Source organism: Gallus gallus, chromosome 6 (genome assembly GCF_016699485.2).
Source record: "Gallus gallus isolate bGalGal1 chromosome 6, bGalGal1.mat.broiler.GRCg7b, whole genome shotgun sequence".
NCBI classification, from domain to species: Eukaryota; Metazoa; Chordata; class Aves; order Galliformes; family Phasianidae; genus Gallus; species Gallus gallus.
Window position 1 is genome coordinate 18,644,137 of NC_052537.1, and position 14,880 is coordinate 18,659,016.

At 42.1% G+C, this 14,880-nt stretch overlaps 1 protein-coding gene across 2 annotated transcripts; it reads right to left on the reverse strand.

Moving 5' to 3' along the window:
- Positions 1-13,441, reverse strand: ANXA8L1 (annexin A8-like 1). 2 transcript variants are annotated; one of them, XM_015288444.4, is made up of 13 exons: positions 13,404-13,441; positions 13,250-13,296; positions 9,468-9,561; positions 9,115-9,209; positions 7,807-7,920; positions 6,951-7,041; positions 6,319-6,398; positions 5,644-5,703; positions 5,043-5,136; positions 3,070-3,165; positions 2,785-2,843; positions 2,308-2,430; positions 1-1,041 (listed from the first exon to the last, which is right to left on the reverse strand). In XM_015288444.4, exons 2-13 carry the CDS (start codon positions 13,268-13,270, stop codon positions 985-987), a joined length of 984 nt encoding a protein of 327 aa, XP_015143930.2. In that variant the 5' UTR covers positions 13,271-13,296; positions 13,404-13,441; the 3' UTR covers positions 1-984. The 2 variants fall into 2 exon arrangements, with proteins under 2 accessions (XP_015143930.2, XP_421646.2); XM_421646.8 differs by having other exon boundaries at positions 13,250-13,299.
- Positions 13,442-14,880: the final 1,439 nt, after the last annotated feature.

Below are 14,880 nucleotides of genomic sequence, written 5' to 3' on the forward strand. Positions count from 1 at the left end.
TACTTTGCTTAAAACTATTTATTAGAAGTCATTTTTGTTTTAGCCAAGACATTGTATTTACCAAATATACTTTCTTCTCCCCAAACCACAAAGATATGCATCATCCTCATTAAAAAGAAAAAGTTATCCCTCTGAACACCTCCGTATTACTCATAACAAAATTCTCCTCAGCCCAGCTTCTTTATTAGCCAGCCCTCATCAGACACCAGAGTGGCATCACACAAGGCACTGTCAGGGGGTTCATAGAAGAAATCTGTCCCAGTGCCAGTGCTGCTTGTTCAGGCAGAATGTGGAAAGCAGATAAAAGATACACTAGACCAAGGGTAGCAAATCAGATATGTGCTACTTGAAAGCCTTGATTCTGCTGTGCCTCAGGATGTTTGGGTGGTACTTGAGGAACATGCCCAGCAGCTTATGGTTGTTATCTGACTGAAAGGTTGCTTAAACCTCAGCTTGTGCTGGGATTGATCATCAGATTGGACAGGTGAAGGAGTCCAGGACAAAGCACCCACAGCAGGATGCTCCTATCTGAGGGGCATTTAATTGTACATCTGGCCCTCATACCCCGAAGAATAAGTGAGGAAACCCTCCTTGCTATTCACAATACATTTTAAAATTAAAAATACATTTTTGTCCAGGTGAGAAATCAGGATAAATGCCAGAAACAAGCGCTTAAAGGATCAGAAACTTCTTCCCTTCACAATGTGTTAAAAGAAAAGGAAAGCTGCACAGATTCAAATTGAAGCTGAAAAAAAAAAAAAAACACCCCAAACGTAATTGGAAGTGTTTCTAAAACTGTTAGCAAAGTGAACAGATTTTAATGTGCACTGAGCAACCGTGCCCTCAGGGAGCTTTGGATATCTTCAGTTTGATCATTTTCTCCCTGACTTGGATCAGTGCAAAGATTTTCTATGTGTAAATGAAGAGGTGCCTGAAAAATGTAATTTCCTCTTTGTAGCCATTTCATTATCTTCCTAGATTTTGTCAGTCACTGCCACAGAGATTCAGCAAGGCTGTCTTGTAATCACCACTGGTGTCATCCTGGTAGGAGAAAAAAAATAAAAAGGTGAATACAAAAGTCCCCCTGCTGCCTTTATCAGTGGATGGAATATGCCCCCAACAAGAAAAACACTTCGGAAAGAGAGAACCTGACTTTCAGCCAGCTGAAACCATGCAAAGTGAACAGAGAAATGAAGCCCATAGCTTCTGCCTGCAAAAAAGAGCCACAATATTTATCAAGTATTCTATTTGGAATCCTGGTGATCAGTTGGTGAGGGCTCCATTCCACAGATCAGTAGAGATGGTCAGCACAAACAAGAGAAACCGAGACTTGTGTTCAGGAAATTCATGTAGTGTTCCCTCCCTTACAGAAAGCGAAAAGGCAGTTAGCCCTGAGAAATGACATGTTTAAGAAAGGCACAGATATGGTGGTCTCTTTGGTCTAAAGTACTGCAGAGCACGTCCCGAGGTAAACATTTTTCTCCCTTTGAATATTTTGTGATGACAGGTGTGAAGACATTTCAGCTTCTCAGAAGGAATGAGTATTCCATACACACCCTTGCAGACTGATCATCAATCAATGTGACAGACACTGACAGTGTCAATTAGAAGAAAGGACCTTCATTATATAATAAGACTTCCCATGGGGACTGATAAGGATAGGGCTCTTGTGCCATTTGCACTAGGGGAAACAAATGCCCCAGAGTCCTTATCCAGCAAGTGATAAAACCCAGCATTTCAGCCCCAATAGAAAACATGGCTTTTTGCCAGGGAAGGGTCATTCACTAAGAACCATACCCCAAAAGATACAGTAAGCTTTGACAAAGTTTGGTTTATAGACTTAGCTTACCACAACATGGACCAGGTCTGCATGTGGTGGTAAATAATCTTAAAAAAAAAAAAATCACAACTGCTTTGACTTACATCACACTAGCTTAGGGTAGTTAAGGACAGCAGAGAGGCAAAAATGGCACAGCAGCATGGGAAAGGTATAAAGAGGAAGATTAGATGAATTTAGGATTCATTTAAGAGACAGTGAAGTACACATAAAAAGCCTACAACAGTCTCTCCTCAGGTTTGGCTTTGCCCAAGTTACCAACAGAACACACAGCCTGACTCACCTTTCATGTACATACACACACACACACACACACACCAATGAGATGATTTCTAACATGCCTAATGAAGAACTGTAAACTTAGCAGAAATATTTTGCACTGAAAAACCACCACAAAAGCATCCCACAGTGTTGGGGAAGTTAGGAACGCACACAATGACTAAGAACCATCATATCGAGATGTTGCTTACCACAATCATGCTGGAGAGAGGTTGTCCTGCAATCCGCCTGAATTCATCCTTGATAAGATTTAAGTCAACTTCATTTCGAGAAACAATCACCCTTATCAGGGTCCCGTCATCAGTGCCAGCCCCCTGGAATAACAGATACATCAGCCTGCAGTGTTAGTAAGCATTCAAGGGATAAGCTCTTGCAGACTGCTCTGGGGCTTCTTCCAGAACTTTTTTTTCCACATTACAGAAGGTGAGACTGGGATCCTCATAAACTCCTAAGCCAAAAAAGATTGATTTCCTTGGTATCTCAAGCTTGAAGTGCTCTCTTCCACCCAAGGTATATGAAGGAATTCTGCTATCATTGCAAAGAAGATCTTTTAATTTGTTGGACTTCTCCACAACATTGGCTCTTCTAAATGGCATTGGCAGGAGCCAAGTTGCAGTTGAGTCTAGTATGATAAAAAAAAAAAGTTTGTTGCCATAAAAAAGTCTTACCTTTAAAGCATGGTACAGCCTCTCTGCAAAGTATTGACGGATATTCCTTGTGCATCTCACTAGGCACATAAAAAAGCTCAGTAAGAATCAATGGTAATTGCAGTCCAGAGCAGCAGATTCAACACCATTTCCAGTCATTCAGCCTCTGCTCCCAGGACATGAGCTGAGGACCCTATATTTCCCACTAGAAAGCTTTATGAAGTATATCCATCTAATAGTTGTCAACTGTTACAGGAGGAAAGACAACAAACTTGGACTAAAGAAAGGGAAGGAGAGCTCTCTTACCAATAGCCAGCATAGCATCCTCCAGTGAGCCTTTAGTTTCGCTCTTGATACTGTCTTCTATGCTTTTACCGGCAAGTTTCTGGTATTCTTCAAACACTGTTTGAAAAACAAAGCACTTTGAATTTTCACCAAACAAGTGCTCAGGCATTTTTTGCCCAATATTCAGATGTAACGCTTGTGTGGCGATAGGAAAACAAAAATCCCTCTGAAATGGCCGCATCCTAACCAGTTTCAGTCAGCATTAGACAAGCCCAGAAATCAGTTAAAAAAAACAATGGTAGTGGTGACAGAAGTGCCATCCCAAAGAAAGCAGTACTTACCTCTGTGTACACAGAATGACTTAATCAGGGACTTAATTCCTGGCCTTCATTTGAAAATGCAAATTCAGTCACTTTCTGTTTGGAAATCTGATCTTTCATCCCTGCACTTAACCACTCAAATGAAGTAGGCTACAGAATGACAGACACACCCCTATCACTTGCCTCATTCTTGTTGATGTCACTAGTATAAAAAAAAGAATCAAATTAAGTCTCAGTCTGTGCTCCTCATGGACTTGGACTTTTAAATTACATCAACAGCTCAGAAAAACTAATTTCAACCACAATTTAAAGCACTACTCAAACAAAACAAAACAAAGCAGGTTGTTATTCCAAGATATTTAAAAGCCCATGTAAAGTATCAGCAACAGCATATGTAAGGGAAACACCAGTTGATTCAAATTCTGGTTCTAAAGTACAGACCTCTGTTTTGATTCCTGGCTTTTAAGCTAACAAAGAAGGAATAGTGCTGTTTAATGCAATGAACATCATCCTGAAGTTTGCACAGCATTCAAGGTCATATTGCTAAAACATTAACACTCAGATACATTGGTGAAAGGCAATACTACAGAACAGATGAATGGATACAAACCTTGTCAACTCAGACCTGTTCTCCATATTCACAAAAATAAGTTGCAACAAATACATGTGCATTTTTAAAAATAGCTCTTATAGTCTGCCTTAGTGCAGAGGAAATTAGATTCATTTTCTTCATGATTGAGTAGGCCTCAAAGATTGGTCACATCTAAATCAACTGTTGCAGATCAGTTCTTAAAGGCAAGCACAGTCAAAGACCAGAAGCTCAAAGACCAGAAGCCACTTCCTTTTTCTCAGAGCCATTGCGAAATGAAGTTTGAAAACACAGGAGGGAGCTGGCCTCCAGGGACTAGAAGACTATTCCAGAAGACTTCAGCTTGAGAAAGCTCAGCCATCCTAGTTCATCAACAGATGACTTTATCAATTGAGCTCCAGTAAATTTAAACAGTAGTTGAAGTGCTTAGATTCAGCATACATAACACAATTCCAGTCAGAGCCTTAGACTGACTCAGAAGTCTTGAGATGACAAGACCAAGTCTCTGTTTCATAGAATGGCCTGGGTTGAAAAGGATCACAAAGATCATTGAGTTTCAACCCTGCTGCTATGGGCAGGGTCGCCAACCAACATGGAGCTGATATCTCCCTTAGCTGGGGCTGGGTTAGTATCGTTCCTCCTAAGCAGCCTCTGATTGTCCCAGAAGAATCCAGGGGTGAGCTGCAAGAAGTGCCCTGCAGTTCTACAGCACTGTACAATAACAGGCCTTATCACTGACTTTTTTTTTCCCCAGAGGAACTCAGGTCCAAGGAATCACGAGAGCATGTTCCTACCTGGTCAGAAAGAGACACTCTCCTTGAGCTTATAAAAATAACTTTATCATGTAGCCACTGCTGCTTTATCAGGATCCTATATAAGCAATCTGATTATCAGTGGCACTAGGTCTTCATAAGCTCTCACAGAAGCTGCTGACAGCTTTTGGGCACTGATTAGCCAAGGATTTGTAGGCAGATTAAAGTGATTATTTCTGACCACCCAAGCTTTGACATCTATAGCTCTGCCTCTTGTTTTTGGCAAGGATTTTTTCCTGTTTTAGAAGCTTGGCAGCATGGACTGCTTCATACCTTTCAGCAAGTGTGTAGCACTCCTCTTGCACAGAATGGTGATGAACTGTATCTCATCAGTGCCCTTTATCTTCTCCCCAGCAGAAAAGAGAGTCTGTGATTTAACACACTATCATTACTTTTTCTGTGCATGGAACCGGTAAAGGCATAGAGTTTGGCTTAAGATATCGCTTTGGTCACATGGCTTGAAGTAGCCTAAAATACTATATGAACTGGATTATCCTGGATAGTTGACTGTAGACCCTTGGCTGTGTCTTCTAGTGAAGGCAGCTACTGCCTCCACCCTTCCTGCCGCAATTAGAGTAGCAAACAACGCTACTGAAATTTCTTCCCTACCCTTCAACATCCCACTCCACAATGCCCGTATGCTTCCACATGTCAAAAGCAACTGAATCTGAGACCACTTCTCATCACTCCTCTTAGGAACAAAAAGGTTCAGCAGCGCAGGCAAACCTGAAGAACCCAAAGCTGCTGCTTCTTCAAGACAATTCCTCCCCCAGATATTATTGCTCCAACCCCATGCTAATCAGAACTCTGTCACCTCTGAGACTCAAGACAGGTGAGATACAAGCATATCACTGTTACAGGTATTTGAATGTACCTCTGCATCCTGGCGAGCCAATGCTGTATCCACGTAGAGAGAGGCATTGTCCCTCTCACCCTATGGGAAGAAAGCAGATAATTCATGAGAGCAAGTAGTTATCTTCCATGCAATGAAGAGAGAGTAAATTCTAGATGGATTATTTTTTCTCAGCTACTTTTGCAGAGCACTCATTTGTTAATGTTTCAGGCAATACGACTGCTAACTTCTTGACTAAAAAAAAAAAAAAAAAACAATAATATTAAGTAAAGCCAAGAAGTTGCTAAGTTAATCTGCTGCTGGGCAGGAAAGCTTAGAAAATTCAGTAGGATAAATGCATCTAAATATGCTCTCAGTATTGAGGAGCAGACTCTGGAATAGTAATGAATCATAAGGAGAACTGCTTTTCTGTAGTTGCTTTTTTTGAAGTATAGATATCTAAAGTCCCTGTAAAATATAGTGACTTTATGCATATGTATAAGTGAGGTGTTCTCCTGCAGCAGAGCTTAGTTCTTAGCCTTGGCTGCTAAGGGAGAGTTCCCTGCCTCAGTCACATTGAAGTTGAAAACACAGAGAACCAGTCCAAGTGACATCTATGTGCCCATAGTTTGTGATGGGCATGATTGCATTGTCCACTCTATTGCATGTCTTCTCCAAGAACGAAGAGACAAATAGAACATCTTTTTCTAACATCACCTGAAGAAGGCAAACTAGAATCTGTTTGAAGTAGCCACTTGTTTCCGATGCTATGTCGTGCTCCAGATCAGAACCATATTCTACACAAGGAAAAGAGAAAGACAATGGAAGAGTTTATTTGGTTGTTACATAAGTACCCACAACGGCCTGACAGTAGTCAAGAAAGTTGCTAGTGGAAAATGCAGACTGAGATCAGCATACACCCTCAGCAACACCCAGACAGGCATTCCCAGCAGAGTATACCACTAGCTCCAGTGACAAGGGCATAAACTCATAACTGATATTAGAAATACACTTTAAGAGAAAGAGTTACAAACGTGTTTGATAGATTTCCACCTACAGCCCATCTAAAGAAGATGGTAGTTTTATTTGCATTGTGACTATATTGGGCTTGGCCCCACAGACAAAATTTGTGATTTGCTGTCCTTTTCCTCTGACTGGAAGAAAGGGATTTTCAGATTCACTCAACATAGCCACATTCTGTTTGGCAGGCTGAAGGCAGTCATGTTGTACCTTCTTGCTCTTAAAATCCCATTTTTCTGCTGACACTGCTAGCTGGTAACACCCCTGCTGCTGTGCAATCAGGCAACACATTGCTATGACCACATAAATCAGAGCCCCGAGCACTTTACCTTCTTTGTATGCCTTGATAATCTCTTTGATCTGCGCCTTTGTTCGTGATGCCAGGATCTCTATGATAACATCTTCACTTGTTCCCACACCCTTTCATAGAAAACAATGGAGAAAAAGGTAAAGAAAGATGGTCAAGTGGGGAGTCTGATGGCAGCAAAATGTCAGGCTGTGTACTGAGCTGTTACACTGCCAGCATGAAAGGCGGAGACACAAAGCATATTTGGCTAGGGTGCAGAACCATTTACTGAGGCACTCAGTCTGTGAAGAATTCATTTAACCCTGTATTTCTTTAGTGCATTTATGGATCTGGACCCTTTGATGATGAGCCATATTAGAGGGATGTGGGGATACCAATGCTTGTCTTCTCAGTCCATCCTTATAACACTAAAAGATACTATGCCAATAGGTAGGATCCCAAGAAATCTAATTTTCTTTGAAGAAACCAACTTCTTTGAATTCTTAAAGGTTTGTCTCCTCAGATGGGGCTATCATGGCAATAGCTTAGGCCCAGCGTAATTGAGTCTGTTCATGAGAGTCACATTGCAGAAAGTATTGAAGAGATGTTTAGCTGGAATCTCATCTATGGATATTCATCTTCTGCCAAAGGAGAATTTGGTTCTTCTGTTGTCTTACTCAGACTCTGAGACATATACGCTCAGAAACTCACTTACATCCCTAAATAGTTCAGTATTTTGAGTATACACTGATAGTACAACAAACTACTTCTCAAAGGGTACTGTTGATTATGAACTTAATCACCTACCAGTCTAGTTACTATCATTTGCATCAATAAACAATTACAAGAAGTTAATACTTTGTCTATGCTACCAAAGTACCAGAATGCAATTGTCTTACCTTCATGGCATCATACAGCTCCTTGGCTTCATATTTGTATGGGGGGTACATGAGAGCTACAATGAGCCTCTCAAAGTTGCCACTCAATTCAGATCTCAGGCTATCAATCAGATCCTGTTGAACACACACAAGTTACATAAAGAGCCTCAAATGATCTCTACTGCCTAATGCTGTTTCCATCCCTATGACCTACATCCATGAAGCTGAATGACATCAGTGTTGATAGTTTTTTGAGAAAAGATCTTGAAGCTGGAAAGGACATGTAACTCCAAAGTGAATTTTGCCTAGGTCCATCCACATTTCTCACTGCTCCAGTGCTCTAGTGTCTCCCAGATGTCATTAATTCAGCATCAGAGTAGGAAAGATAAAGAACTTCCTCTAACCTGTTTTAGACAGGGAGCAGAAGAGGCAACTGAAGGCCTTGAACTGAGCAAGGGACATAGACAATATCCAAAGCTTGCACGTGCACCCAGGACATCTGCAGAATCTAGCACCCAGTCTGTTTAAGGACAGGCTTCACATTTTCCTGTCATTATAATATAGTTTTTTAGGGTACGACTCACTCTGTTTTAGTGGGTACATAGGACACAAGCATTCTATTCGTTGTCCTGTACTCAGCCCTGCATATGTTTACTTCCTTCTCTTAGATGACTGCAAGGCAGCTTCTTTTCCATCAAGGTCACTGGGGATTCCCATTTCTATACTGACCCAATAGCCTATATTCTTCTTTTCCAATACATTCCCCTCCCCCACTCCTTTAGACACAACTCTCACACAGTTGGCTCCATAGTGGGAAGAGTTTGCAGCACAAACCCCCCCCCCCCCCAAATATTTTATCAAAGATGGAAAGACAGTCACATAAAGACTGCAGTATGTTTTCATTTTTAGAACTTCCAAATAAATGTAACGAAATAAGTATTTAAATTGTACTTCCTTTATATTTAAAAGAGCCCCAAACCAACTCAATATTCTACTCAAAAGGCAATTTAGCAGAGTACAAATTTTTGTTATGGGTTCAAAAACAATTAAAAAATTGCAGTATAAGACAAAATATTTTTTTTTTTCCAAAGAATATTCCAGTCAAGATACCTTTTAGAAGGAAATTACAATCTTTAGGGGGAAACCGGTTTATCCCACCAAAAATAAATTTCACTTATTCACCTCAGGCTTTACAATTAAACATTAGCCTGTTTGAAAAAGATCTGCGTGTTGTTTACACCATGCCTGCAAGATGAACTGTACACCCATTTACTACATCCCACACACAGTGAAACACAGTGACTGAATACGGCTTTGTTTTGGAAGCACCTTTCCAAACTGTGCTTTGAAGGATTTGGCAATCTCTTGCCGCTGCTTGTTGCTCCTCTTGGTTAGGACTTCAATTATAGCTTGTTCATCAGTCCCTATGGAGAGCAACAATAAGCCATAAACACAGTGTACAGAATAATAATAGTCTCAAGTAATCACAGAGCCTTCCCTTGTTTATTGCCTTCATTATGTGAAATTTCAAGTATGTCTTGTAGAAATTATTTTTTTTAATTAATTTAGAATTTTCCCACATAAAATGTGTCATCTGTCTACAATTCCCTTAATGAATGGCATTCATCTGAGAAATCATAAACACAACATAGAATTTACACATGTGGCTGGAGTCAACTCACCAAGCCCTTTCATGGCCTTGTAGAGAGTTTGAGCATCAGGTGTAGGGTCAAAGTTTGAATAAACCCCTATCACAGGCTTGCCCTCCTCTTCACTCTGAAAAATAATAAAAAAGAGTGCACTTTTTGTTACTGCTTTTCAGCATCTGAAAAGAAGGTATTTTGGATTGTACACTCAAGTTTCTTGCCTCCACCTGCCTGTATCAGCCTCTGGCTCCTGGCAGGAAAAATGAGGTCAAGCACTGTTGCAACCATTATTAGCTGCAGGTAGTCTGGCAGAAAAACAGAGTATCCTGGACTTTCCTATTCAATCCTTTTTATACTGCTTCAGAGCATGCATGCTCTCCACCACAGTGCTATCAGGAACTGTGTTTTCCAGTGCTTCAGTACAGAATGGTTTAACGCATAGCCTTTTGGGTTTAGTGGAATACGTATCTTCTCAGAAACCACTTTTCTAGGCAACAGCTTTTTTCTGCAGCTCCTTCACTCAAATACAACTAGTTTTACATAAGAAAGGACCTCTGCTGGAAGGATTTGGACTCAGAGGCTGCTTTGAAGGAACAGATCCAACCAGAGAAGTGCAGCTACAAAAATCTCCTCCCCAAGCTGAGAACCAACTACATAGGAACCCTCCAGACAGACCCCTAAGCTATTTCCAGGAGCAGAAAGACACACTGAGAAAGCAGCGAGGCCATAAACCAGAACTCAGGATTAAGAGCTTCACTTTAACTAAAGCCATTAATCAAGGTAATGAGCTTGAATATATTGACACCTTCACCAACAATGTCCTGTCAACAGGGAGGTATGTGAATGGTTACTCATAAGTCATCATCACTTTACTCCAGCAATGGACACAGTTTTCTCTTCTTTGGCAGTGGAAGCTGCCCAGAAAACTGCAGCGTACTCATAAATGAACTTGTATGGATATGATTAATATTGAACTAATTATATCAGGATGACTTGATGAATTTTCCTATGGGGACAGTCTCACAGACAGATAAAAAACACCTTCAGAACAGAGCTTACAGACCAGAAGTAATTGCAAATGTTGTCCCATCTTACTTGCATAACACTGACCTCCAAGTACCACCTAGCAACCTCCTGCTCCGCTGCAAACCCATCCTGCTCCTGTTCCCTATGTGACAGAATGTTTTTCTCTTCTCCTCCTAGAGTCCCTCCAGGATGTTCAAGTCCTCCCCAGAGCTAACCTTCAAGCAGTCCTTGCCAGGTAAAAAAAGCTTGTGGAAATTTCTCTCAAGACCTGCATTCCTGACTCTGGAAGATTACTAACAGGTGCCCCTGAGCCAACAAATGCCATGTACACTGTTGTGCCATAGTTAAAGGCATAGCCACCCTGCACTGCAAAGATGCTCAGGATGGCTCTGGCAAACCAACTCGGGTGTGCTTGTCTCCAGTGCTCTACTGGTAGATATAGTTTGTAGGTGTTTCATGATGAGCTCTGAAGGAAGCAGTATGTTCAACAAAGAGCAAGAACTGAGAGAACCCTTCAACTCACTGATGTTTGCTTTCCAGGCAGCCCAGGGTTAGCCTCCTGCACCACCACACCCTGCTCCTGGCAGAGAGAGCTGCTAAGGAAGAAACAGCATTAACAGGAAACTTCTAACCCAATGCAGCTCTGAGTCCCACTGGTTACTGAGTAGCAAGCTTAAGGCTGTAGTGAAGCTGTCACTGCAGAAAAAGCCATCTCCAAATGTTTATCATAAGCTCAGAATAGGTGGGTTGACAGAACTAGCAAGACCCGTGCAAGTGCTACTTTTCTGCTTCTCTGTGAAATTAGCTAGTACCAGCAGATCTCCCTGGAAAGCAGGTTACACTCATCTGCCTGATTTTGCTCTGAAAAAGCTGCACAGTCCTCTCTAGCTGCACTCAAGGGCCCACGTCAAAAATGCGCTGGATCTGCGCCTGGTGACTCAGGGTGAGAAGCAGTGCAAAGCTCAACTTTCATTTGGAGGGAGTGGAAACAAATCAACAATGATCCTTTTTTGGTATTAATTCTAAGGAACATTACAGCCCATGCTGGCTCAAGTAGCTTACTTATAACTCACTTATAGGCTGATCCTCTGTGTTCCAGCACAGGTACAATCACAATTGGTTTCCAGAGAAACCCTGTTCAGCTTGGTCTTGTTTTCCAGAAGGATTGATGTTATAATTATCTAACTGAAACTACTCAAAGTATTTGTGCCAGTCATAGATGAATAATTGGCACAAAAGCAATGTAATACATGTACTCTACAACTGATGCTTTGGAAAGCTTTTCACCTATAAACGGAGAGTAAGGGAATTAAAACTTTCCTGCCAAAACATTTCCAAATCATCACCCAAATCATTATCAAAAACCCAAAACGTGGATGACAAATGGGATTACTGTGTTTTTTTTTTCAGTGGAAAACTTCTGAGTTTCCCATCTTTCATTGTTTGCTTTTGAATTGCATTTTTTCTGAAGGATTTTAAGAACCTAAACAATTTCTATCACCCTTCCATTGCTATCTCCTCTTCTCCTCATATCTGTAGTTGTACTAAACTAACTTCCAAAAGGAAACAGGGAGGCGGAGGTAGATCACCAGGAAGGAACGCTACAGTTTTAATGTTAAAAAAAAATAAAAATCAACAAACCAAAAAAAAAAAAAAAAAAACCCAACACCCAAGGTTGGGAGATCTTTCTATCTGAAGTCTTGGGAAATAGCTTGGAATGAGCTTGGTGTTCCGTGCCCTCAAGGTGTTTTCCCCTTCTCTGGCTCCCACACCTCCCAGCTGCAAAAATACGAGTCTGAAAAGTAGTCACATTCATGTGAAGTCATTTCCCCTCTGTAGGATGGCTCCCCTGCACTCCCTGGCACAGAGCTTCTGCCAGCCTCACCAGCAAAGGTCCCTTGTAGGCCACCAGCACCACATCTGCAAAGCCTTAACGGGGGGAGAAGAGCACACCAGAGCCCTGTGTACAGGCTGCACCCCATCTCATGTCATTCTTCAGCAGCTCTCTCCCAGGCCTCAGCTCCAGATATCTGGAGTTAAGTCCCAGGGGAATCCTAGCCTTCCACAGAAGCTAATCTGAGAGCTGCCTTAATGGCTGCAGAACTTACATTTCACCCTAGTGATGCCTCCTGGCCTCCACTGTGTGGGATGCTGCCTCAGGGCACCCATGGGCATCCCCCAAACTATCACACACCTTCCAAAGCCACAAGAGTTTAGAAAAGAACAAAAATGGTATTTCTGGCTCCCAGCAGACTGACAGTGTCCAAGTCCACATTGTTGCACCAGCATTCAAAAGCCATCAAAAGACAGACACAGCGGCTTGGCAGACCGCATCTCTCTCTATGACCACAGCGTCCCAGAGCAACTGGGGACCAAACGGGGACAAGCCAGTGCCCTGAAGTGATTGCAGAGGTGAAGAAGAGGACAAGGAACTCACAGCTTTCAAACTTAATGCAGACCTTAGCTGCACCAATCCCCAGTGCCATATTCCCATAACACAAAGGTACACAGCCATAAACCTGCACCACTCAGTTCAAGGGCAGGGAGAGCCTTGTCTTCTTGAAGGCAGAAGCATGTTAGCACCTTCCTTAACCATGGTTTTGGAAGTGCTAAAAGCTATTTTATAATCAGGAAACCAATAAAGAGGTTGATTCGAATTTAATAAATAAATAAAAATTTATTTTTAAAGGGAAACAATTCATACCCACACAGTGCCTGGTGCAGCTGATAAGTTATCTTAATATAGTGCCAAAGAAACTAAGGTGTCTTAGTTCAGTACTTTCTTTACTTACCCAAGCCTTCCACCATGCCATTGTGATCTCAGCAGTGATATTGGTGCCTGCTGATAAAGGAAACACCACACATCACACCTCATTGTTAGGGAAACTGAGATTTGAAAGGGGGTGGAGAAGAGGAAGAAAGAGAAGCTCTTTTCAGCAGACTTACCACAAGAAAGTTAGAATAACTGTGCTCCTCAGGAGGCTTATTCCCTCTGGAAGCTGCAGAATATAACTGGCCTCTGTGCCTGGAACTGGCAGGTATAACCTGTCCCTATCTACAAATTCCACAGGGTAACGCCCGTAGACATGGCTCAACCTGTTTTGATGTATGATCTCACAGGGAGAGATCATATTGCCTAATAAACCAGGCTTCCCCTGTGAGGAGCCCTATGTTCAACCTCAGCTGACTAAAGCTCATTGTAATACTTCCACCGCTTTCCCCCCCCCACACCCTTCCCTGCCAACATTTCAGCCCTTGGCACTGCCACAACATACAAATTACAGCCAGGTAATTTCTTGGCATTTAAGTCCTCTGAGACCCAGCAGGTTCTGTTGCAGTGGAATAAGCCACTCTCGCATTATTCTGGACTCTATTTCTACCAACCTGGACCACTGGAAACCAGGACTCTCAAAACTTAAACTTTCTCCCATACTACTTCCGTCAATAAAAGCCTGTTAAAAAAAGGCAAAAAAATCCCAAACACTCAAACATATCCTACAACTTGCAGTAAAGCTCAGTTACATAGCAGACCATACATTGACTAGAGAGGTCTGCCCCTGTCACACATTTGGACTTGCAAAGCATGACTATGTAAGCATCTCTGGGCTAACGCAGCACAAGCACATTTAAGACTAACTGTCTTCTGCAGCCTCATCCCAGCAAGCTTACAAGGTTCGCACTGACTGCTATTACACATTAAGGCTTAGGGGAAATTAAATTTTTTTTTCCTTTTTCTGTTTGCGTTCTCAATACTTAAATATGGAGAAGTGTTTTTGTGAAATCAGCTGAAATATCTTATGGCTGTAGCAATATTTTCCTGTCTAGACTTTTGTCAGAACCCATGGTGCCAGAATTTATTTATTTGTTTTTAAATGGAAAGCTGCCCTGATAGACACATTCCCACCAGCAAAATGTTAACCCTTGCTACGGAGGAACTTGGTCCCCACTCACATGTACAGGCCCACATGGGACCCTGAGTAAACAACAAACTACAGCCCTCCCTCCCTCCCTCCCTTCCTTCCCACACCATTATTTCACTTAACCCAGCTGGGTCACCCCTGGCCTGGGAAGCTGCCCTGGTTGCTCCCACTGGAACAAGCTCTGGCAGCTACCCTCTGTTCAAGCCCAACCATAGCATGGGGAGGGCAAGCTGTGGAGAAGGCATCACCCTTGGTATTGAAGTATGCAACCAAGATCTGTATGGTCTTGGTTTAAGAGGCAGGGTCATCAACAGCGTACAGCAAGAAGGGCTCAGAAGTGCTCCGTTTTTCCTCTTTCTGGGTGAAGGGTTGTGAGAGCAGGGTGGATTTGCTTTTGCTGGATCCCAAGACTGTGCCTAGCTCTTTGTACAGGCCTGTGTTGGGTCTTAATAAGACCCTGTGTTGGGTCTTAATTAGGTCAGCCTGCCACTGAGGTCAGGTTT

What these genes read in the sequence shown, in the direction of transcription:
- ANXA8L1 (XM_015288444.4), bottom strand. Translation starts at nt 13,270, where the DNA reads ATGGCATGGTGGAAGGCTTGG. An exon ending in AGCTGTATGATGCCATGAAG is followed by an intron (nt 7,042 to 7,806) that starts GTAAGACAATTG and finishes TTTCTATGAAAG; the next exon opens with GGTGTGGGAACAAGTGAAGA. An exon ending in GGCTGTACCATGCTTTAAAG is followed by an intron (nt 2,431 to 2,784) that starts GTAAGACTTTTT and finishes CTGTTATTCCAG; the next exon opens with GGGGCTGGCACTGATGACGG.